This window comes from Hyperolius riggenbachi, chromosome 7 (genome assembly GCF_040937935.1).
Source record: "Hyperolius riggenbachi isolate aHypRig1 chromosome 7, aHypRig1.pri, whole genome shotgun sequence".
Classification (NCBI taxonomy): Eukaryota; Metazoa; Chordata; class Amphibia; order Anura; family Hyperoliidae; genus Hyperolius; species Hyperolius riggenbachi.
The window spans coordinates 266547653-266562689 of record NC_090652.1 but is presented as its reverse complement, the minus strand read 5'-3'; the positions used below and the strand labels follow the sequence as shown (position 1 = coordinate 266562689).

The 15037-nt window shown below is 43.7% G+C and overlaps 1 protein-coding gene across 6 annotated transcripts in view; it reads left to right on the top strand.

The window, feature by feature from the left end:
• Positions 1 to 15037, top strand: part of RBMS1 (RNA binding motif single stranded interacting protein 1) — a 470972-nt gene that overhangs the window by 409784 nt on the left and 46151 nt on the right. For all 6 annotated transcript variants that reach the window (XM_068245657.1, XM_068245659.1, XM_068245658.1 and 3 more), the window contains exon 5: positions 14429 to 14586. In XM_068245657.1, the coding sequence (XP_068101758.1) occupies positions 14429 to 14586 (158 nt within the window). The remainder of the gene's footprint in view (positions 1 to 14428; positions 14587 to 15037) is intronic.

The following is a 15037-nucleotide window of genomic DNA, read 5'->3' as shown; positions in this document are numbered from 1 at the left end:
AATTGTCTGATAAAGCGTCCAAAAAGGAGAGGAGAAAAAACTTGTTTCTGCACAGCACCTTTCAAGTGGAAAAATCCCTATTATTTCAGAGCAACAAATGAGCACATTATAGAGTGATTTGTAAGAGATCACAGCTCAGCTGAACCCTCGCTGATGTCTGTCTCTGGAAAGTCTGAGGGAATAGACCACCTAAGGTGATCAGCAATAGACTTTTCTCCTCCTGTGACCCTGGAGAGAGGGCTGTGCTGTGTGTCTGTATCTGGACTGGACAGTAGTCAGCCCAGGTCTTGGCTCCAGAGTGAATGACATCATGTTTGAGTCCAACACATGGCCTATTCATCTGTACACAAGAGACGTCACTGTTCTTCCTGCTGTCATTTGTGGCATTGACCTAGCATATCTCCTCCTATGGCATTACAGTCTGACTTTAAACATTGGCTTCCTTCAGTTTCCTGCCCCCCAAGGCTTCTCTGAAGGTTTCTTAACAATTAGGTTTTACGGGAACAGGTTCTTAGCCTATTGGCCAACCCCCAGACTTTGAGGACTCTGGTATCTTATTTAGTTTGGAACATCACCTTTCACCTGTCCGGCTAGAAAGACCCTAACAGCAGCTAGGCTACCGCTGGCATAGCTCTCAGGATCACTTGTTTGTGCAAGCCCCACCACTGTGTAGAGATACTTTTAGTGACCTACCACTCAGCGGGCCCGTAAGGTTCCACAAGATGGTTGATTCTGGTCATAATTTGGGCTCATGGCTTTTGGAGATCTGATTTGTCTGGACAGTGTGAGAAATTTGTGACCTCACCCGTTGGAAATACTATGGAGTTAGAATGGTTCTAAAGAACCACCTCCTTTCCCCAATGGGCTTATGGGGGATTCAAAGCCAAAATAAATCCAAAATTGAAAAAGGCTAATTCACAAAGCAGTCATGTTTAATGTAAATGAAAGGTGTTACCCTTAGAAAAGGACTTTTTTAAACTGAAATATCCTTTGTGTAGCTATGCTTGCTGCAGCTGTGCAACTATCCATAGGCGGGATGTCCAACTCCAGTCCTCAAGGGCCGAAGTCATTACACATTTTTGGCGCAGCGCAAATTACTTGATGGGAATGAATCGGGAAAGGTGTGGTTTATAAAGTAGAACACATTTCTCCAGTGCTCTGTCCATCCTAAACACTGGCATGGCTATGGCCCTCCAGGACTGGAGTTACAGTCCTTACATAGGCCCTCTGGAACATGTTGTTTCCTGTTAGATGAGTATATCTAGACTCCTCATGTGGACACAATTTTTATTGTGGAGCAGGGATTACAGTAAATGTGGCCATACATCAGGTGATATATGGGCAGATCGACCATGAGACAGGTCTCTCTCTCTCTGATCTAATTTGATCAGAGAGGGATCTGTTGTCCATAGACTGCAGAACAATTTCTGATAGATTTCAGCATGAAATTTATCAGAAATCAGCTTAGCAATGACAACCCCTGCCAGCCCCCCCCCCCCCCCCCCCCCCAAGTGCCTGTGCTTTGTAAATTCCCTCCTGCAGCACTGCCGTGACCCAACCTTCATTCGATCTGCAGTGCCAACGCTTTGTCTCAACTACCTGTATAGATCTAGCTGTATTGCAGGTGAAGCACATTTGACTCGTGCTTCTGTACTGTGTTTTTAATGTACTGTGGCTGGATTCGCATAACGCAATAGATGTGTGTGAACTGCAATGGAGACTGGACATTGACTTTAATTCAATGCAGGCATGCAGCGAGTTAGGAGGCAATCAGTTACAAATCAGTACTGTGAACAGCCCCATAGAATTGTATGGGCAGTATATTGACGTGCAGAATGATTCTGCTACACAACTGAGCACTGGGAACAGAGCCATAGCTTATTCTTGATCTCTATTAGCGTTTGCTTTGTTCAAATTTGTGTTTAGTTGGGCTTACAGGGCAATTAACAATCCTCTCATAATCACTCATGTTGAAGCCCCTGGCATTGTCTTACCACTAACCTTATCAATTGTCCTTGAGTCATACCCAAACAAGTCCTTGCGACCAAGATTTTACAGCGTGCCTAGCCGATCCTTTTGACCAGTTTCAGCCAAAAATTGATTCCAACAGCATTGATATCTGCCAGATCCGATCAGTATGATCAAAACGGCGGATATCGATGCAGAAAATGATGTAATGTATGGGCACCCTAGCTCCGCCTCCACCCTTTTCCCATCATATAAGAGAAGTTATATTAGCAAGAAATGCTTTAAGATATAGACAAGACACAGAACATTTATATTGCGCTTTTCTCCGTCCGGACTAAAAGCACTTGAGCTGCAGCCACTAGGGCATGCTCTTTAGGCAGTAGCAGTGTCTTGCCCGAGGTCTCCTTACTGAAGCGATGCTAGCTTACGGAACAGGAAAAGACAAGATTCGAACCCTGGTCTCCTGTGTCAGAGGCAGAGCCCTTAAAGACAACCAAGCGACACTTTTTTTTTTTTTATCGGTTTGTCTTGGTTTCTAATAGCTACACAATCTGTATCTCTCCCTCTCATACTAACTGCCCATTATTTATCCAGAGGAAGCTGTGAAAACTGCATCTGGGGCTTCGCTAAACTCTTTGAAGCTTAATGCTCGTACACCTGTCATACTGAAGCAGACTACTGGTCTGTCGGCACCTCCCGCGGGGTGGGTTTTCAGCAGACAGTACAGCGTGTGTACAATCTGTCGGCGGACTGATAAAGCTGTTTCTGAGCGATCCGCCAGGCGGATCGTTCAGAAACAGGCCTTATCAGTCCGCCGACAGTGCGTACACACGCGCTACTGTCGCCTGAAAGTCCGCCCAGCGGGAGGGTCTGACGGACCCGTCGTTGGCGGCCGTAGTGTGTGTGTACTCGCCTTTAGTGTACTTTCTGATGCTGATGAAAGCTTCTGTTTGCTTTCTGCTAATGTGTTCAATAAAATAATTACATCAGTCCTTATCTGCCTGAAAGTTCTGTGGGTCGGGCAGGTCTCGGAAGTAAAGGTCTCTGCTAAACTTTTAAATGTAAAAAAAGAGGTAAAATTGAAGTTCCTTTTAATAGTGAGCGATATTGTTGGCATGTATTTTTAATGTGCTATTGAGATGCCCTGGGAGCTAAAAATGTGTGTGTATATCTACTGTATAATATTTTGTGACAGCCCTAAAACATAGATAAAATAACGCCGTAGGTTCCCTCTCAGTAGATCATGTTCGCAAGGGCTGGAAAGTCTCTTGCTTTGGAGCCCAGTGACAGGTGTGAAAGAGCTTTGCTGTTTGAGCAATTTGCCATTTACCGTCACTGCGGTGTGGGCTGCCAAGTTTTTCCTCTGCTCCCGGAGACCTCGTTATTTTTCCCATGCAGAATACCGCTGGCACGCAGATGAGAAGCCCAGAGCCTGTTTTCCCTCTGTGAGATCAGCAGACTCATCTGTAATCTCTCCCCTATCGGCCCGGGGATCATCCGCCCTGGGAGCTGGGCTGGTCACGTGACCAGCAGCGGCGATACCCTATTCAAAGCAAGAGAAAACAGATGTTGTGCAGTTCTGCCAAGTCCCTCTCCCCTCCCCTTCGTTCCTCTGCGTTTTAGGAACCGTTCCACACGCACAGGGAGGTTTTACTAATTTCTTTCAGATGACAGAGTTTTTTCCTCTTTTATTTAAACTCTCATCCTCGTTGGGTCTTCTGCGCGGGGCCCTTGAAGGTCTTGTTACATACGTGTCATGGGAATTTACGAGGAAAGGGATTGTCAAACTGGAAATTTAGCCTAAACTTTGGAAGGAGGGTGGGTTAGAGCCTCTGCCTGTATTTCATTGCACTTTCTGTGCTGTCCATGTTGCACTTGGAAAGATTTCCCTGGACTTCCTGTGCCAGTGACAGACCTCAGTACAGGAAATGAATGGAAATCTTCCCAACTATGTCACGGGAGATAAATTTTTTTTTTTTTTTTTGGAGAGTGGGGAAAGGTTAGCAAGTCTGCCAGGTTTTTATTTGCCTTTTAATTGAGCAAATAAATTATGAACTATTGCCTATAAACTTATTGGCATCCATTACCTGTGCCAGCAGGGGGCGCACCACCCAGTTTTCCTGCATTTACAATATTCTTCTTCTTTCTCCAGATGTAATTGTGAGAACATCTGAAATTCCTTGAGTTACTGGAACTGATTAAAGAGTACCAGAGATGTACCCTAGCTGAAAAAATAAAAAAGAAGTTATACATACCTGGGCCTTCCTCCAGCCCCATACGCACTGATCAATCCCACGCCGCCATCCACCACTGCCCGCATCTACGAGAACCGGCTCCCGTCGCTGACGTCATCGGAGCCGGCCTACGCAGGAGAAGTGCGCCCTCTACGTATCTCTCCATACACTCCTGCAGAGATACGCAAAGAGCGCACCTCTGCTACGCTTAGACTGGCTCCGACTGACGGATCAGCGTGGAGCCAGTTCTCGTAGCTGCGGGCAGAGGAGGCTGGCGGCGTGGGATCGATCAGCCCGTATGGGGCTGGAGGAAGCCCCAGGTATGTATAAATTCTTTATATTTTCAGCTCTGGTTCCCTTTAAAGAGGAAATTCTGTCTAAATTTTACATTCTATAGATCCACTTCTAACATTAAGTTATCATTACCTGCAGGTTTTTTTTTCCTCCAAGCCCCCAGTGTCCGGCTTCTGGCACGCAGCTCCGTCCACTTGCAGAGAAATGCTGTGGCACTTTGTCTATCTCGGATAGAGAAGGCACAGTGGCACTTCTCTACAAGTGGGCGGAGCTATGTGCCAAAAGGCAGCGGGCATAGGGCTCGGGGAGTGAATTGGAGAAAAAAGACCCCACAGGTAATTATAACTTTAATGTTAGAAGAAGATCGGTCTTGTAAAATTTAGACTGAAGAAGAAAATAGTGCATTGGCCCTGAGCAACTGGCAGAAAAATGAGTTCTGCTTATTCTTTAGACAATCAATCTGTCCCATTAACACCAAGCTAACTGGATCAGATTAATGGAATAAATCGAAAACTAGATCAATATTATGATTGAATTACAGAATCAATCGTCTGAAGAATCCTATAGATAATGGCCACCTTTAGGGCCATTTTTCACTATATCGTTTGCTGTCTGTTATAACTGAAAGGAAAACTGATGTGCAAGGTAATGTCCATGTTTCCCTATGGCTAAAATATTACTGGTTAATGGAGTGCTGATCTAGAAGCTGTTATGGGGTCACTGCCATTCTTAAAAAGGATGGAAAATTCCAACAATCACAGTGGAAAATGCCGTCTGTATGCTTATTTTGACTATTTTTCAGTTCCGGTTTACTTTATTATCCGTATGCAGTAGCAACTGTCATTTTATGTACAGCAACCCCTTACCCACCATTTTTTTGTGTGGATCCCTATATATAGTTTGCCTTGCTACCAGTGACCAATCAGAAGCTGTACACAGCCTGGCTTAAAGGGGCATTATAGTGAAAAATTGTTAAATTTAAAATCTGTGCAAACATAGACAAATAAGTGTTTTTTTTCAAGAGTAAAATGAGCCATAAATTACTTTTCTCCTATGTTGCTGTCACCTGCAGTAGGTAGTAGAAATCTGACAGAAGCGACAGGTTTTGGTAAAGTCCATCTCTTCATGGGGGGTTCTCAGCAAGGCTTTATTCTTTATAAAGATATTCCCTAAAAAGGATTTAAACAATGATGCTGGCCAGCCTCCCTGCTCACTACAGTTTTTTGGCAGTTGGACAGAGCAACTGCCATTCACTTAGTGCCCCCCCCCTCCTCCCATGAACAGATGGACTTGTCCAAAACCTGTCGCTTCTGTCAGATTTCTACTACCTACTGTAAGTGGCAGCAACATACGAGAGAAGTAATTTATGGCTACGTTTTCTCGGGAAAAAATGTACTTGTTTGTTTGCACATATTTTACATCTTACAATTATTAGCAGGGCTGTGGAGTCGGAGTCGTGGAGTCGGAGTCGTGGAGTCGGGCAATTTTGGGTGCCTGGAGTCGGAGTCGGGAAAAAATGCACCGACTCCGACTCCTAATGAATTTGTAACTGTAATTAAAATAGAAAATATGATAAAATGTTCTATTTCTCAGATAATAGTCATTAAAAATAATGTATATATACAGTAATAGCTGTGCTTAGTCCACAAAAATGAAATAAACCAATCAAAATTAGTTACTTGTGCTGCTTCAATAAAGCAGTCCCCGTATTTTTAAGGTCAGATATACATATCTGATTGTGACTGTATATATGATGTGTACACAGGAATCTCTTATATATATTAAATAACATCTATGCTGTAAGAATAAAGCCTGATGTGTAGCTGTGTCACTAATAGAGATGGTCAACGAGATGGAAATAATTCTGCATTGATGCTGATTTATGCAAATGTATGCACTCCCTTTGCTGATGAAATCAAATAATTTGATATGTTATTAAAATTTGGTTTGGTGACTACAAATTAAAGGGTAACTGAGACGGATGAAAAGTAAAGTTTTATACATACCTGGGGCTTCCTCCAGCCCCCTTCAGGCTAATCAGTCCCTCACTGTCCTCCACCACCCGCATCTTCTGCTATGAGTCCTGGTAATTCAGCCAGTCAGCGCTGTCCAGCCGCATGCCGCTCCCACAGCCAGGAACATTCTGGTATGTATAAAGCCCCAGGTATGTATAAAACTTTAATTTCATCTGTCTCAGGTTTACTTTGTTACAGTAGTACTATACTTTACATATGCACTCCCCACAGAGCTGCAGGGAATCCACTGAGAATGCTGTGCACATTGAACACAGAGGTGTTGTCTGTTTACAATCTCCTCATTCCCCTGCAGAGTACCTGCACATCATTCTTACATGTACCCACACTTACACTGCCTAGGGCCTGATAGATGTTCTTTGTTCCGGTTTGTACCTTTTACAAGTACTCTTACCAAGGACTAGTTTTAGTCTAAAGGGAATAAATATAGTAGTCTACATATCCTTCTCACTTCAGTTGTCTTGTAAAATTCCTAAGCGTTGGCAGTTAAGAGACGAATTTCATGTTACATACTTTTAATCAACAAAATTGTAATATGCAAATTAGAGGAGTCGTGGAGTCGGAGTCGGTGGAATCCTAAACTGAGGAGTCGGAGTCGGTGGATTTTTGGACCGACTCCACAGCCCTGATTATTAGCCATTGTGCCCCTTTAAGAAGGGCTCAGTTACCATAGTGTGCAGAGGAGAGGTGCCATCATATTTGTGGTGGATCACATTCTCATCTTATAGCACTAGGGTCCCTGGTTCAAATCTCAAGCCTAGGCCAAGAGACTATACATATCTGCATGGAATATGCATCGTTTCCGGATGCAAGTTGGCAAACACAAAGCCTTGGACAATGTAGGAGGCACTAGACCAGTGTTCCCCAACCCTATCCTCAAGTACCACCAACAGTGATTGAGGTAGTTAATCAGCTCTGCTGAGACACTAATTACCCCACCTGTGCATGTTTGTGGTTTTCTGCAAAACATGTACTGTTGGTGGGTCTTGAGAACAGGATTGGGGATCTCTGCACTAGACTATTACTATAGTAAGGATTATGTAGTGAGCCCCTCGGAGGAACTGTTAGTGGCCTGACCATGATATCTGTAAGGAGTTGAGAAAGGTATGAGCGCTCTATAAATACACAAGAATAACAATGTCCACACAAATCAGAAAAAGTCCAGTTCTGTGATGACTGGAGCCGCAAAGCAACCCTGGGGCCAAAGTCCCGTTCTATGGCTTGAGGCCCATTTATCTCATGCCCATTAGAGGATGAAGGGGGGAAGGGGGCAGTGTTCAAGCCAATTCACATAAATATATTTTTACGAACTCTGTGGGAAATCCCTTGAGCTCCCATGCGTGCAGCAGCCTGAGTGATGCAGGGAATGTTTGACAAGATCGACAGTGGAGAAATGTCCTCACCTCAGCAATCTTGCCTGTATGAAGTCATCAAACAGAATTCCTGTCGTCATGGAGACCACGATAGTATTTCATTAGAATGTGCTGCTCCCTGTCAGCGATGGTCATGTGCAGTGAAGGCCTCTGTCACCAATGTGTCAACGTTGCTGAGATTTATACATAAAGCACCTGTAATGTTTAGACTCCTCAGTAAAGTGTCTCAGGCAGGGTCACAGCCATATCTGCATTAACTGGATGCAAATGTACAATGTATGCTACCGTCATTGGGCTCCTTTCATGGGTTTATGTCGAGCCATATACAGTAGCTTATATTTAGATATTAAGAAAAGTATTTTAGTCTTGGATAGTATAGAAACAAGGTAATAAGAGGTTTTTATAGCTGTCTGTCTCCGTTTTAGGTATTTTCTCTTTATTTCCTTTTCCTGAAACCACCATGGCTTTAACACACGCCCCTGTGGCCCCAGATTTGCTAACTATGAAAGCAATAAAATTAAGAGTACTAGTTACAGCAGCACCACATCGGTTGAGCGCCAGGATAAGCCGATAATTGTAAAATATCAGCCTATAGGTGGCCACACACGATACAATAAAATGATCTGATTTTACAGTAATTCGATAAAAACAATCGGATCTCTCGAAAAAATCGAAAGCTTTTTTTTCATTCGGCTGAAAAATCTGATCGGATTTCCCTTTTTTTTCCGATTTAAATCGATCCGGAATGCCAGATATTTTTCTTCAATCTCTACTAAAGACTGTATGGTGTGTATTGGATTGTTAATTTATTAATATACACAACCTAGCAATTTTCTCTGAGTTTCCAATCATTATTAGCATAATTGAGGAAAAGATTGAACATAGGTGTGTGGTACATTGGTCATATTTTTGAAATGTTACAATCAGTCAGAAAAATGTATTGCAATTCTTAAATTGAACAGATATTTAAAAAAATTGTATGGTGTGTGGCCACCTTATCTGGCACCTATTGTAACCTTAACCAGTGTTCTCCCCAGATTTTTTTTTTTTTTTTTGCAATTGGGTGGCATGAGAAAGTCGGATCAGTTCATTTCGGCTCACGGCTCTGAGAGCCGGGCGCCGTCATAGCAGCAATGCTATGATGCGCACCCCGTGTAGCGGTAATCTGGGGCTCTGGCGGCTGCCAGACCCCGAGTTACATCTCCCTCCGAGTTGCGACAACTCGGAGGGGGAATAGTATTGTAACGCCGCCTCGGAGTTTAGTGACAGTGGGGAAAGCCATCATTCGTCTCTCCCCGCGCAGAACTGAGCGGCGCCAAAATATGTACCCTGAAAAAGTAGCCTGGTGGTGTGCAAGCGGGGGAATGCAGGGCGGGTGCAACTCTGCTTATAGCATAGGAGGAGGATGAAGAGGCGAGCTGAGGACAGCGGGGTGCGCCCCAGAAGTAGCTGGGTGGAGCACCCGGCTAAAAGAGCCTGGGGAGAACACTGCTTAACTCTCTTGATTTAGTGTCTAACTTTATGGGTCCATTCACACTTGAGCGGGAATTGTGCGATTGCCACTCAAGGCAAACCACTAGTGGTTTTTAAAAACTGCTAGCACATGTAACACTATGGCAGTGTTCTTGCTTGCGTTAACCGCAAACGTGTTACATGCAGCGGTTTGACGGCGATTCTGGAGCGATCGCGATTAGCATTTATAGAACCGCTAATCGCGATCGCTCCCAAACCGCTACAGCGTCCAGTGATTTTTCTGCATTAAGCGCACAAAAACCACACCCGCAAAACACTAGCGGTAATCGCTAGGCGTTATGCGGTTTTAGGTGTGAACGGGCCCTAGGCGCGCAAACAATAGGGCTACAACCATTAAATTCTGTGTAGTTGCCTATCGGCTACTACCCGCACCGGGCACCCAAATGACCAGCTGGATGCTCAGTTCCCGAAATGTAACGCAGTCGTTTATGAGAAACCTGCTGGTTGTGTCGCTGAAACCACCTGATCCAATAAAATTGTGACTGGGGTTCTGCTCAAGTGAGCTGTGTCAGCGGTGCCAAAAATAATGAAAGATTTCATAACCGTTTGAAAGGAGGAAAGTCGATGCAATTAAAATCTTTTATCATTTTTGGCGCCTCCATCATTCTACAGCATTTTTATGGTTTTATCCGTTTTGTTTTTGTACTTATTGCAGAGTTCCTCTAACTTTTATACCTTCAAATCCAAATCCGCTCAAATCTGCCAGTTTCTCATTAACACTCTAGCCAGGCATTTTTAGTATAGGAAAAAAGGGTGTGGTTAGGGGAAGTGTAACAGTACATGATGTCCCCAGTAGTGAGACAGCTGCGTTAAATCCTCTCCTGTTTTCCTCTGAAGTGAGAAGCTCTCGCTCCGCCGTGTTTCTGTGGCTCCCACACTGGCACCGCCTCAAAGCCCGGACTTTGAAATGCATCCTTGCGACGTTTAGGCAGTTTAGAACTTCAAAGTAGTTTAGAGGGAGAATGAGGAATGTGGAAACTGAATCGGCAACAAGACGTTACTTTTTTTTTCTCCCCTTAAAGGGTACCCAAGCGACGTGAGATACAATGTGTATGTACAGTGCAAAACATATTATTAACCAGACTCTTACTTGTTGTATTTTGCTGCCTGGAAGAGTTAATTTTTATGCATGAAAGGGAAAGCTTCTGTCTTGTCAGGAATTTAGTAAACATCGCTGATAAGCTAATTACAGCCATTAACGGTTTCCTGGCAGAATACAACTTCTGAGAGCAGGAGGAGATAGTAAGAGGTCAATAGTTCATGTATTTTCATTTAGGGACACTTAATATACTGCCACTGAGCAGCCTCAATAGGAAAGTGGAAAATTGCTCTGAAAACCGCTAGCTCAGAGCGATTTTCTAAGCGTTTTTGTTACAGAAGCTGTTCAGTTACAACTCTACTGTAATAAAATATAAAAACGCTACACCAAAACTCTACAAAAATAAATAAATCTCTAGGCATGCTTAAAAAATCGCTAGGCACATGCCTAGAATCTCCTTTAAAAAATCACTTCAAAAAGTGCTAAGCGTTTGCTTTTACGCTAGCGCTTTTTGGTGTGCACTGGCCCTTAAAGTGCACTGCTTTTCACCTCAGTAGGCAGAACTCATTGGCCCATATGCAATTAACTTTATCTCCTGTTTTCTCCGAAGGTGATATTTTTCTGCTTGTCGATAAAATGCGTTTGAAGCCACCAGAAGACAAGAAAATACTAATAATATTCGTGATCGTACTTTTTCACCCACTTTTTTGTACTTTTTCAGTTGAAAAGTGCTGGAAAGGTATTTTAAAAAGATGACAAATTATTTCCTAGGCGAAAACTTAAGAGATAAAATGAATTGCATATGGGCCATTGTGTATTTTGGAATTTTTTGGAATGCTTTGATGTCTCTCTGCTAGCAGAAAATATAGAAACTGAAAGCAGAGGTCCACTGTTGTCTCACACTGCCCCCTAGTGACAAGTGACCATAAATACACATTACAGAAGTTCTAATTAGATGCAAGGAAATGTAACAAATACAAATTTAAAAAAATGTACTAAAATGAATTGGCCTGAAGCACTTGCAAGCCTCTAAATAAATTGGCTGGTAAAGGGTTGATAAAGCTTGAATTTGATTAGCTAAAAGTTCCTGGGGTGACTAAGGCAACGAGGAAAAAGTTAGAAAATCTTGCTGGATCATTAAGCAATGATTGGTAATAGAATATTTTGTTCCCAACCTCACCCTGCCTGCAGAAGCTGCTCTGTTAGTTCCTGCCTTCATCGTCCCTCCACCCTGCTAGCGATATACGTCTGTACTGCATTGGGACACCACAGTGTTACCTGCAGGCTTGAGTTTGATCCTGGCAAATTGTGCACATGTACGCCCCCCCCCCCCCAAGTCTGCAGATGGTTGGTCAGAATGAGGGCCAGTCTATCATCTGCAGACTAGACCATAGATTCTGCAGACTAATGCCTGCTGGTAGAGTGCCAGTTGGCCCTGTTTCAGCTTATATACTGTAACTGGCGGTCTGCCAATGCATTGGTGAATGGAATTTCTCATACACTGTCAGCGGGTTGTCATGGTTATGTGATGCTCTCCCGTTCTTTAGCTTGAAAGAATACATGCTGGCAGGTGGAGTGTACGGTCCAAGATTGGTCATATGTCAGGCTGTACAAACAACTGTTCACCCTGCAGATGCCGGCTAATAGCTGTTTGAGCCGACTAAAGTTTCATGCTTGTGTAAGATTCCTACACAACAGCTACCCATAGAAGTTACTTGAGAACAATGACGGTGGGGAGATTTCATTGATCATGATCTCAGACCATAATGTACCTACACATGTATGCAAAATGCATGTCGCTCAAAAGGATCTTCCATGATCATCATATGGATACACTGGTTAGCGTCTTACCAAGAAGCCTGTACTGTGCTTTGGCTGATGGGAGGAAGCAAACTAACAATATCAGCAAACCATTGATCTAACCAAACCCATATTCCCTATGCATGCTGTGAGCAAGCCGGTACATGCACAACACCCGCCTGTATGTTTATAGGTGGTAGTGATACAGGAGGACTCATAGGCTACACTCCCTATTAGAGAGTACATCCAGTGTATTTACCGTACCTTACTTACTTTTAGTTCCTGAATGCAACGTTGATGATTGACCTGGTGAATAACTCACCCATTCACTGGGAACTGGCCATTAGTGTTAAACCTCACTCCCTGTTGCAAACCAGAAGCCTCATCAAGAAGTCTGAAGCTCTGTGGCCACCCCCACCCCTAGCTTGGTAGCGACCTACCAGGCCATGGTAGCCAGGCTGGGGGTGAGCCACTGCAACACAGGTGGAGGTGGCCACAGAGCTCCAAGTTTCAGGTAAAACAAAAACAAAACAAAAAACCCCAGCTGTTTTTTCCAATGGGGTTAAACGCTAATTCTCATTTACCAGTGAACAGTTGTGTTCACTAGTTAATTTGCCGGCGTTACATGCAGGAACTATATGGATGCCATTACTTACAAAAATACATGGGGGTACTTTTTAAATAAGGCTCCTGCAGATAAAAAGAAACTTGCATCCAAATGGCCTGAAAAGGACTAGGGGTTTATTTCAGGTTCTGTGGGTGTGTTTGCTTCTTGATAAACTGATACAGTAGACTTCCTTTATAGTAAATTCCAAGGGACTAGGAAAAGTGGCATACTACCTATATCAGAGGTTTACTATATCAGAAATTGTGATTTTCAATAACATAAAGTATACTATAGCACTGAGCACTCACTAAAACATGCCCTATGTCCATTATGTGCACAGAGCTGGCTGGTAGTTGCTAAGCAAAGCTGCCTTCAAGGGTTTTTTTTTTTGGGGGGGGGGGGGGGGGAGTTGGGGTGTATATTTCACATTTGGGGGACTACATGGTCCAGCATGCCCTAACACATCACAGACAGGCTGCATAGACAAATGCAGAGCGCCTCGGATACCTCCATGGGCGGGACTTAGCATGGGTTGGACTGCATGATTATTGGCTGCATTTTGGACTGAGAGTGCATGATTGGCTCAAGTGTGAGCAGGAAGTTTTCCCTGTTGCAGGACGTGTGCTGCGATTTGTCCTGTCTGGGATTATTGTGGCCTCACTATGCAGCCCTAAGGAATGTGGTTCACCAAATGTGCATCCTTGTTATAGACAGCTATGGTTTTCCATGTACTGTGTGGAATTATCTCTGTGGCAAATTGTCTGACAAACTGCATGGTGTAAAAACTATGCAGATGTATATCCCAGGGCCTGGAGAAGCTCAATCCAACAAGCAAATAAAAACTCGGAAACCCCTGATGAGTACGGGGTGGACTGCATAAGTAATTGCACCCCATTCGGGCATCTGCTCACCTTCCATCAGGGCAAGCCCTAATGAACGGTGGAACAAGCCGGGCCACGGCCGATCAGTCGACCGAACCACCCAGCCCACAAGATTAACCGCTGGTCATCTCGGGGTCAATTAACGGACTAGAATGTTATATAATGTAATGTAATGCAATTGATTGCTTCTGCTGTTGCTGACATCGATCCATTTCTTTATAATATGTCCCCTTTATATGTCCTTCTCCCGAGCTATATGTATGTGCCAAAAATAATTCCGGGCATGACCAATCATGCTTGGCGAAATAAACGATTCTGATTCTGAAGAGAGCAGCTGAGATGATTGGTTTCAGATTGTCACATGACATATGCGCTGCCCACTTTTCACTATATTTGGAGTCAGCGTCACTTAGGGGCCAAAATACAAGTTTACTATACTCAACGTTTTATTATATCTGAGTTTACTATACCAGGGGTTGCTACCATAGACTTATAATGGAGATTGGCCGTGACCTGTAGAGGTGGTTTACTATACCCAGTTGTTTACTATACCTGAGATTGTACTGTATCAGTTAATGTAAAATTGATGTTAGTTCTCTATTATCCTTGTTGTATTTGTTTAGTGCAAGCACTGGTATTCTGAATATGATTTATTTTTCATTTTAGCAACAAGAGCAAGACCCAACAAACCTGTATATATCCAACTTGCCGCTGTCTATGGATGAACAAGAGCTTGAAACTATGCTGAAGCCATATGGCCAAGTGATCTCTACCAGGATACTCCGTGATTCCAACGGTACCAGCCGTGGCGTCGGATTCGCAAGGTAGATCAATCTGAGGTTTTCGCAAATCTGTGCAAATATACACAAGCACAATACACTAGATAGATAAGCCAAGATATCTAGAACAAAAAAATGTGTGCTAAAGGTTGTGGGATTGGCTAATCTGTGAGTGAAGAAAAGGACTGGCCTATCTGTGAGTGAAGATTTGACTTGTGTGGTCCCCTGTCTCTAGCAGCAGTGATCCTTGCAGGTTCAAACAGACTTGTGGCTCTCGGTCATGTGAGCATGGGGACGCCCCAAAGCTTTCGGGAGGAGCATAAAGCTGCAGGAAAGGATCTGTACTGTTGGCGCAGTCAGGAGATGTAACTATAGTTTTGGAATGCTTCCAGCGTGTACTTTGCTGCATGTACACGCTTCCAATGCACACTCAGAGTAGGTTACTGGGGAAATATTGAGGCGGGCGCTTATTGACCTGTCACACCTTCAGCTTAAT